This window comes from Oncorhynchus masou, chromosome 28 (genome assembly GCF_036934945.1).
Source record: "Oncorhynchus masou masou isolate Uvic2021 chromosome 28, UVic_Omas_1.1, whole genome shotgun sequence".
Lineage (NCBI taxonomy): Eukaryota > Metazoa > Chordata > Actinopteri > Salmoniformes > Salmonidae > Oncorhynchus > Oncorhynchus masou.
Genome location: NC_088239.1, coordinates 46,671,627 through 46,682,245, shown reverse-complemented (window position 1 = coordinate 46,682,245; position 10,619 = coordinate 46,671,627). Strand labels below are relative to the sequence as shown.

The 10,619-nt window shown below is 42.1% G+C and overlaps 1 protein-coding gene across 4 annotated transcripts; it reads right to left on the bottom strand.

Moving 5' to 3' along the window:
• Nucleotides 1–250: 250 nt before the first annotated feature.
• On the bottom strand, nt 251–10,434 carry LOC135517694 (stearoyl-CoA desaturase 5-like). 4 transcript variants are annotated; one of them, XM_064942216.1, is made up of 6 exons: nt 9,738–10,434; nt 8,238–8,368; nt 7,294–7,499; nt 6,792–7,024; nt 6,295–6,561; nt 251–332 (listed from the first exon to the last, which is right to left on the bottom strand). In XM_064942216.1, the coding sequence occupies exons 1-5, from the start codon at nt 9,982–9,984 to the stop codon at nt 6,338–6,340; spliced, it is 1,041 nt and encodes a 346-aa protein (XP_064798288.1). In that variant the 5' UTR covers nt 9,985–10,434; the 3' UTR covers nt 251–332; nt 6,295–6,337. The 4 variants fall into 4 exon arrangements, with proteins under 4 accessions (XP_064798288.1, XP_064798287.1, XP_064798286.1 ...); XM_064942215.1 differs by lacking the exon at nt 251–332 and adding an exon at nt 876–1,597; XM_064942214.1 differs by lacking the exon at nt 251–332 and adding an exon at nt 2,019–3,309.
• Nucleotides 10,435–10,619: the final 185 nt, after the last annotated feature.

Below are 10,619 nucleotides of genomic sequence, written 5' to 3'. Positions count from 1 at the left end.
TGAGGTTGAAGAGGCGCTGCTGTGCCTTCTTCACGACGCTGTATGTGTGGGTGGACCAATTCAGTTTGTCCGTGATGTGTACGCCGAGGAACTTAAAACTTACTACCCTCTCCATTACTGTCCCATCGATGTGGATAGGGGGGTGCTCCCTCTGCTGTTTCCTGAAGTCCACAATCATCTCCTTTGTTTTGTTGACGTTTAGTGTGAGGTTATTTTCCTGACCCCACACTCCGAGGGCCTTCACCTCCTCCCTGTAGGCCGTCTCGTCGTTGTAGGTAATCAAGCCTACCACTGTAGTGTCGTCCGCAAACTTGATGATTGACCTGTCAACCCTGTGTCACAAGTATTGACCTGTCAACCCTGTGTCACATCTTTTCCATCTTTTCCATGCTCCGTAGGAAAGAGTAATAGCAGTACACCTCTTGTTTTCAGCACGCAAGCTGTCCTACCCTACACTAGAGCCTGTGTGACGTGAGAGCAGGCCACTTGGAGCTGCTCTGCTGTGGTGCGTCTCCCAAGTATGTGGGTTTCTGCTGTATTCAATTATGCTAATGCATACTATGTTATTATAATGGAATCGTGTTATGTTGGCATGTTGCCAATGGCTATAGAGTAAAACCATAATAGATCTTCTGTACTTGAAATGAAAAAGAAAATGCACACAAACGTTCCTCCATCCTCAGAGGACTTGGGAGGGACATCAGCTGCTTTTCCAGACAACAAACATAAAAACGGGGGAGATTTGCGTTAAAGTTCTCGAAAACCATACACAAAATGTATCATTGGACCCAATGTTTTAGGAAGAGGTCATCGTTTCATGAAGTCTGAAGGAAGTAACCAAATGGAAAAAGTGGTGAGCAAGTTTGGTCCAAAAAACAAATTTTCATTAGGTCAAATGAATTTATTGTGTTAGAGGTTTAATTATGCTTGTATCTAAAGCAAAGTAGATCATTTAAAGATTGTTCTATACGTCAGTTAGGCTCTATATAAGCTTCAATATGAGGTCCTAAACCAGCATGAAAAGGATTGCCTTGGAGTAAGTTGAGCTAATGGCTATGGGGTAAGTTGAGCCAATTGAAATGGGTTTTTTTTCCCCAGGCTTAACGCAAGACATTATCACTGGGATATGAGGTAACAACAGGGCTTGGCCTATGTTAAAAGTGTTGTTTTTTAAAGTACAAAGTCTTCGTTAAGTGTTAAGCCTGTGTTAAAATCTGCTTAAAATTATTAAAAGACAATGGTTTTAAAAAGGTAGTGGTCATATTTCATTCAGTACAGAAGTTTGTAGACGGCTTAATTTATCCTGTCCCGCGGCTCAACTTACCTCATACCCAGGGTTGTGTCAAGATACCACTTTTTTTGGACAAGCTTTGCTTTGAAAACTAATGTTGAAAATTAATTCAGATTTTTCCAAAGATACACAATATCCTTACCCCCACTTTTGCCCTCAGAACAGTCTCAATTCGTTAGGACATGGACCCTACAAGCTGTCAAAAACGTTCCACAGGGATGCTGGCCCATGTTGACTCCAGTGCTTCCCCCAGTTGTGTCAAGTTGGCTTGATGTCGTTTGGGTGGTGGACCATTCTTGATACACACTGTGAACAGTTGAGTGTGAAAAACCCAGCAGTGTTACAGTTCTTGACACAAACCAGTGCACCTGACACCTACCTAAACCCTGTTCAAAGGCACTTACATTTTTCTGAATGGCGCACGTACATAATCCATGTCTCAAGGCTTAAAAATACTTTTGAACTTTCTCCTCCCCTTCATTTACACTGATTGAAGTGGATTTAACAAGTGACATAGTTTTCACCTGGATACACCTGGCCAGTCTATGTCATGGAAAGAGCAGGTGTTCTTAATGTTTTGTATACTCAGTGTATGTAGTATCTTTGTTAGAAACAATACTATATTTCCCTTGATGGAGTGATGCTGAATGTCAAAAATGGCTCAACTTACCACACTCTCCCCTATACGATAGTTGATTATTGAAAAAACACACTCCAACGCATGGCACAAAGTCAACACACACATAAAGCATCTGTATTAAATCATTTCTCTTAGCTATAATAGTGGCACGATGATACACTATAGACATTCAGATACCCACACGTCAGTTTAATCATATGTATCCTCTCAGCCGGATCCAGTCATTTACAAAGGAAACTCCACCACCTGGACGTGTTTACTTATCTGGTTCCCACAAGAATAGTAAACAAATGAACATTTGACCAACTGGCAATATTTTGTTAGTCCCCACAAGGTCAAATGCTATTTCTAGGGGGTTTAGGGTTAAGTTTAGAATTAGGGTTAGGAGCTAGGTTTAGTTTTAGGGCTAGGTTTTGGGATTAGGGTAAAGTTAGGGGTTTAGGGAAAATATGATTTTGAATGGGGCTGAATTGTGTGTCGCCACAAGGTTAGTTATACAAGAATGCGTGTGTGTATGAGTGTGTGTATGAGTGTGTGTATGAGTTTAACCAGGGGTCCTCACAAGAATAGTAAACTAAGAAAAAAATTGACCAACTAGGGACATTTTGCTAGTCCCCATAAGGAAAAAGGCTATTTCTAGGGGTTTAGGGTTAAGGTTAGAATTAGGGTTAGGAGTTGGGTTTTTGGGTTAGGGTAAGTGTTAGATTTAGGGTTCAGTTTAGAGTAAGGGGTTAGAGAAAATAGGATTTTGAATGGGAATCAATTGTGTGTCCCCACAAGGTTAGCTAAACACAACTGTATGTGTGTGTCCAATTAGAACTAAACCAGAAGTATATAGGCTATTGATATCGACACAGTATAAAACCCACACAAGACAGGTACAGAATACAAACAAACACAGCCATTCCACCACTGGGGGAGGAAAACACAGGCATACAACAGACAAGCTCATCCCTCAACAATACTATAAAGTACAGGAGAGCAGTAACACAAGTCCTATGGTAATGTTATCACTCCTTACACATGATAATAGAGTGGAATCAATTCATCAAAGGGATAGATCAAAGTTCAGGAACATGCTCTCGTAACCTCACGTCTTTTTCTCATGTTCTGTCTTGTATTGAATTCAAATCTGAATCGTTCCAACTACGAAATACATCATGACCGAGAGACTTCTGTTTTATACCTGAGAATAGTGGTGTGGTGTCGTGTAAATGTGGAGACTGAACTTTCAGCATAGTGAGTAGATAACGCTGAAATGTTCCTGCGAGCGTTTTTTAAACAACTAATTCGTCGCCATGGAAGCTGCAGCGCGGCCTTGCTTTGACTGATATATTGAATATCTACCCGCCACTTCTTCCACGGTCCGTTAGATTCTCTGAAAGCATAGACGTGAACTGTGATCATTCAAGACTGAATCAATCAGAGACCAGTAATACTCATCCAATCAGTCTGACATCTGACCTCGTCATTCATCTATCTGACCTCCTCAGTCATCTATCTGACCTCCTCAGTCATCTATCTGACCTCCTCAGTCATCTATCTGACCTCCTCAGTCATCTATCTGACCTCCTCAGTCATCTATCTGACCTCCTCAGTCATCTATCTGACCTCCTCAGTCATCTATCTGACCTCCTCAGTCATCTATCTGACCTCCTCAGTCATCTACTTAGACTTTTCTTTATTCCACATATCTGTGTCTCGCAGACAAGCTGAACGTGGAGGGAAACCGACAAGTTATACGTCACAGGCGATACATCCTGATTGATGGTAAGGCAAGGGAATAAAATAAATGTTCTCCGCAACCAGTGGCCCTATTTCACATCGCCTAAGGACATCTCAATGTGATGAAGGATTGAAGGGGGGTGGGGACTTGGTACAGGTGACGTGAGTTTCCACGCTAGAGGGAACACACCAGGGACCTTTCCTCTCTCACTTACGTCACGTTCTGGTAAACATGTCGAAACATATTAAAGTTAACCCCCCATACACCATTACCTCTGCATGTGACTGACATTTACCGTCCACGTTTCGCTCGGTGACCTTTTTCAAGACACGACAATCAAAACGTTGACAATAAACAGCATGTGTATCCTGAAAGCAGGAGTCATCTTTTATAATGCCTCCCCACCAGTCCCCCTGCACTAGAAACCCTTCTCCACATAGTAACGTACTGCAGAGCCTGGCTTGTGGGAGCTCATGCAACAGGTAAGTAACAATGCTAGGATTTGATTTTCTGATTTCAAAAGGTGTCTGGTTGTCTTGGTTTCCAGACTAAACCTTGGATTAACTAACCAGTGAGTCAAAAACGACACCTTTGTGTCAGAACATAATGTACAATTCGGGGATCCAAAAGACCAAAGTACAAAATATAGCAGACGAAACATGAGTTTCGGAAGGCTATTAAGTCTATGTCTGGTAACAGTAATGTTAATTAGTTACTGTCATGTGTTTTGAAGGACTCTGTATATGTTGCTGTATATGACAAAACTGAAATGCTGAATTGTTTCAATGAGCACTTTTATCATCTGGTAGGCTGTTTGATTCAGTGATTCTCTGTCTCTGTACAATTTTGTGTGGATGAACCAGTGAGAGCTGGTCAAACCTTTAGCTTTTTGCTATTCTCAGTGCAGGTGGTACATAAAGCCCTGAAATTCTTAGATCAGAGAAAGCCTGCAGGTCCTGATCTTCTGGATCCCTGCTTTTTAAATCTGGCAGCTGATTTCATAGCTGAACCACTTACATATCTGTTCAATCTAACCCTGGAATGTAATGAAATTCCGGAAATCTGGAAACCAGCATTTGTCCTACCACTTTTAAAAGGGGGAGATCCAACTTTTTAAAATAATTATAGGCCAATCTCAAAGCTGTCTCCCCTGGTGAAAATACTTGAAACCCTTGTGAGTGAACAGCTAAAATAGTTTTTATTTACTTAATCTATTTTATCAATGTACCAATCTGGCTTCAGGAAGAAGCATAGCACAATTACAGCAGCCATTAGGGTTTTAAATGATATCACTTATGCCCTTGACAAAAAACAGCACTGTGTCTCGCTTTTTATTGATCTCTCTAAGGCTTTTGGTACAGTTGATCATGCTATACTAAGGCAGAGATTGTTGAGTGTAGGTATTTCAGAGCATGCAGTTGCTTGGCTTGCCAACTATCTGTCTGATAGAACTCAGTGCACTCAATTTGATGGGCCTATGTCTGTTAAATTGTCTGTCTTTAATGGTGTGCCCCAAGGCTATGTACTTGGTCCTCTCTTATTCACTATTTATATAAATGATTTAGACAAAAATGTCCAAAATGCGCAACTTCATTTTTATGCTGATGATACTGTTATTTACTGTTGTGCCTCGTCTCTTACAAAAGCTTTCCAGAACTTGCAAACTGCTTTTTATACTGTTCAACATACCTTGTGTCAATTGAAGCGTATCCTCAATACTGACAAAACTAAACTAATGGTGTTTTCTAAAGCAAGAAATAGACCTCTGAACCTTTCACCTATTACTACCTATCAGGGCAAGGAGATTGAGGTTGTGACCTCATATAAATATCTTGGAATTTTAATTGATGACGGCCTCTCTTTTAAATTGCATATTCAACATCTTACAAAAAATTGATGCTGAAATTGTGATTTTGTTTTAGGAATAAGGCCTGTTTTTCTTTTGAAGCCAGAAGGAGGCTAGTACCAGCTACATTTATGCCTTTACTAGACTATGGGGATATCTTATATGTGAATGCTTCCACTCAGTGTTTGAGATCAATTGATGCAAAACCCTTATGCACTACTGCACTTTGTATACCAGGGTTGGCTGGCCTTCTCTAGTCACTCGTATGCTCAGTCACTGGTATACTTTTATTTAAAGTATATTTATTTATTTAAAGCCATTTTGGTTTACTACCTTTTTATTTGGGCATTTTTATTGTTCAGAAATGTGGTGGGTACTCTCGTCATTCGCTGGACTTCATCCTGCTAACTGTTCCAAGTGTCCGAAATGAATTTGGTAAAAGGGCTTTTATGTACTCTGCGCCATCGTCTTGGAACGCCTTACAAAATACTTTTAAACTGGAAGAACTTGTCCCGATGGGTATTTTTAAATTACTGATGAATGATCTTGAGACTGATTCCCTGTCCTGTCAATGTTTTTGTTATACTCTTGTGAATTCTATGGTTTTCACTAGATTACTTGTAGTTTTTCATGTTGTTTGTCTGTAATTTTTGTAATGACTTGGCACTGCCTATCTTGGCCAGGACGCTCTTGAAAATTTGATTTTAAATCTCAATGAGCCCAAAATAAATAAATCAATCAAATGAGAAACCATAATGCAGTGGCGGTCTAAGAATATATTGACGTCTCACCATGGACTTCTCAACCACGACTTGGTTCAGTGAGAGCCACCACTCATGCTTCTTTATCTTGTGTGCTGTTGACCGCTCCGTAGCTCCCATCCCCTGTCCTTAGTTTTCTGGACTGTATTGTTTCCACGGAGGCTTTCTTGCGGTTGCTGGCCAGGCCCATCCAGCACATGAGATCGATAAAACAGGTGGTGGGGTTGAAGCGCAGGCCGAACTCACTGGTAGAGTAGTCAAAGGGGAACGTGTGGTGGAAGTTATGGAAACCCTCACCTAGGAGTATGTGTATAGGGGATAGGTGGGGAGTGGAAGTACAAATGTTATATGCATTATTTTGCATACAGTTCCAGTCATTTCAGTCCATTCATCTGAATCACACGATATCAGACAAGTCAAAGCAGTAACGAAGAGTGACCCTAGATACAGCAACGTTATCAGTCACTACAGTATAAGACATTGTATAGGAGTTATAACATGTTATAACAGGTCATAGCCAGACTCACCGATGGCTCCGAAGGTGACCCAGCGGTTCTCGCGGGGGCTGATGTTCTGGTCGTATGGCCGGTTCCCGTACATGTGGGCGGCGCTGTTCACCAGCCAGGTGACGTTGAGCGAGACCGTGTAACGCAAGATGGATGCCAGGAAGTAGGAGTTCCACAGTGTCTCACCCCAAAAGTACCACGGAACCACAGTGGGAACCAGGAAGCACATGATCAGGACTGAGGTCTTATAATACCTGGGATGAAATAGTAGAAAGGGAGAGGAGGTGAGAGGGAAGAGAGGAGAGGAGGGGTGACGAGAGGAGGAGAGTAGAGAGGGAGGAGAGGAGAGGAGGGGTGACGAGAGGAGAAGAGAGTATATCTTACCTCTAATTCAGAGTAACTTGTGATATCTGTATTCAACTTACAGTAAAACAAGCGCAGAGTTAGGGTGTCGTGTTCTGGTCAATCAAACGGGGATAGAGCTAGGGCTAAGGGTCCATGTGAAATGGGGCAGTGGACCCACCTTCTCTGGAACTGGACCACGGGGTCAGCCAAGAGATCAGTGACGTCCAGCTTTCTTCCCTTCTCGATGACATCGCTGTGTTTACGCACAAACAGCCAGCCAATGTGAGCGAAGAAAAAGCCTCGTGTTGCATTGTGGGGGTCTGCATCTGTCTCTGAGAACTTGTGGTGCACACGGTGGTCTCTTGCCCACTCATAGATATCATTCTGGGGAAGAGAGGAGGAAAACGATGTGTGAAGTGAACATTTTGAATCCTGCATTCAGGCAAGTTTTACATAAAGAGGACATTCCGTTTCTGGTGGACATTCATGATTTATTTGTGGAAGAGAGACATGACATCATCTACAGTTTGCTATTCTAGAAAAGTCTCTTAGTGCACCTGGGTAGTCATGACGACACCACTATTCTTTGTGTCCAGGAGACTTCCCACAGCAGCCATTGTTTCCCTGCTTTAGAAACCAGTGGTGTAATATATTTCAGGTCCTGGGAGGAGACTGAGAGCACAACGGTCAGCCACTTAATTAGATTCATTAAGCTGAAACTCAGATCAAATGGGGTCATGGGTTCCAGAGGGATGAAACTCAGCTCAGGTTTATAGCTGCCAGTTTATCTGTTGGGTTGTGTTTTGGTCCTTTCCTCAGATTTAATGCTGACATGACACAGCAGAGCCTCAGAGACTTCGGAAGAAATAGCTTTTGATTTGTACAAGTACAGATATTAAACAATTAATATTTACCTGATTTAGAAATGTATTTCAAAAACTCAGACGTCAATTGTGTGTCTGAAAGACCAGCAATACGATACCACATTGAAGTTGTATATTTATCCTCTGTGCTTTATGAAGGTTCTCTCATGAGTGACTCCCACCTGAACTAATTAACAAATATCTTCAGGGGATGTCAACAGTTCGGAGGGAGAGAGAGGGATGGAGGACATGAACTAACCTGGAAGGCCATGGAGTTGGCGGCTGCGAGGAAGACTCTGAGAGGAAGCTTGGCCCTGTAGGAGCGGTGGCTCCACAGCCGATGGGCCCCTGCTGTCACCCCCAGGGCTGTCACGATGAAACACACGTAGGCTGCAACAACACACCAGAAGAGACGACAGTCATTTAAAAAAAAAAAGAATAAACATATAGGTGAATACCCTCCTGTTACACACCTGAGCACACAACAGTTTCATCTTTAAAAAAACACATTCCTCGCTTTTATTTGACATTCATCTATCTGGGTTATTCTTAGTGAGATGAAATCTCTTTTGCAAGAGAGGCCTGGTCCAGGATAGCAGCAGGTTGGTAACTGTTACAGGTGGATACCAGGCTGAGAGTTTATTCTCATCCAAATCTCCCTGTTTGGCACCCAGTTCACAACAAAAAAACATGCTTTTGAATCATGATGGCTCATAGACCGGAGGCTGTGCAGCTATAAATAGTGTTCCCCCACTTGTTCAAACGATTAATTACTAGACTAATGAAAAGGGTTCCACTTGGGAGAGCTGTGCTGTCTGACGTCTCTGTGGAATTGATTCCAGGAACAGTGGATCACTGTGATGACTGACTGGGGCATGGTAAACACCCACCCAGAGTGGCACAGACACTGTTCATACAGGGCCGGACACACTGTGACTGGATGTGGTTCAGCCTCAAAGTTTTCCAAGAAAATACACAAATGACAGATTATGGTTATCCCTCAATTCATATCTTAATAGCTCAAAATGATGTAGCTAATAATTATAACATGGTCATTTGGTAGATGACAACACTTGATTTTAAATGATTATTTTTAATTCGTTTCGGATATTACCTACCAGGTCATCAATACACTTTCCCACTTAACAGTTTAAACAGGTTTAATTTAGAAACCCTTATAAAACACGAAGCCTGCTGTTTCTGACATGGTGCGTACTTGACGCCACTACATTTCGAAGGAACAATCTGTTCAAGATGTTCAATTGTCATCTCAATCTCACTGAAAGCTCTCCCAGCAAAAATAAAATGTACTCTAAAAAAATCTACATATTAGCTTGCGTGAATTAAACGTCTAATAAGACAATACCTTTCCAGTTATGAAATCAGAGGAATTACTGTCTCTACAATAGTTGGTTACAAAGTAAGAAGACAGGTTACTCTGCTCTATAATACTTAAACACAATTACTTTTTTTAGGTCAAATTAAATTCACAGAAGCATTAAGGAGTAATTCAATTCACAAGCGCAATACTAATCATTATTTATAGTGCTGGCATCTCCTTTGTTTACGCATAAATGTGTTAACATAAATAGCATACACTTTGGGAGTTGGGTAGGCTACATATAAAATGCATCTCATCACGTATTCAGTGGTATCTGCTTGCACCGACCGACTGCAATGGTAATTTCCAGAAGTTGCACAAGCACGCTATGAGTGGAAGCCTCCACACGGCAAGTTATCTCCGGCAGATAAGACTTACACCAGACCCAGGTAAGGGGCTTCGCTCTGGGGATAACAAGGATGGAATACACCGCCCCGATGTGCAGAAGGGCCATGAGGATAACGTTTCTCCATACGATTCCCAGAGACCGCCACCGGTCAGCCTTCTCATCTCCAGCCCGACACCGAGCTTCCATCGCCATCTCGCTGCAGTCCTCAGGTCCCATTTGCTCCTTGACTACAGTCTCCCCATCGAGAAGAACAACTGCGCCCGGAACACTCACCATCTCCACTGCGCAATGTGGGAATATTGTCTATGATCAGTCCGACTAGGCTAAAAACGAATTTACCCCAATGGAAAATATAAAAAGTCAAACTATGTAGCAAAAACGCATACATTTATAGGTAAAAGCTCTCACACTGAATCTCTCGCCTTCCTCTGCTCTGACCTCAATGCCAGCGAGGATGAGGTGCGCTGGCTGAGAGCGTTGAAAGCCCTACTGTGGCGCGCACGGGAGCTGCAGTGGCGCAGCCAATAGCGTGCCGCAGCTGAGGTGGTTCTGATGTCAGAACACTTGGAATCAGGACCAGCTGAGTGCAAGGATGATGATCTAGGAAAATAACTTCTTGTACAGTTTAACTTTTTACCGAAAGGTTTTCAAGCAACAAGACTGTCTGTAGAAGAGCATATTTGCCACAAGACGATCAAAGTAAGTGTTGTATGAAAATATGTGAGTGAAAGTCCATCTCTACAGCTTGATACCTTACAGTAGCCTAATGTATCATGATAGAATATTGGAGAGCTGAGGAAAAGTAGACTGCACATGATTTGTGAAAGCATTTATTATTTTTACAAGTTACATAGTTAAATCTAATGTACATACATATTAGGCCTAGTACATGAGGGAGGGTAGGCAGAGAT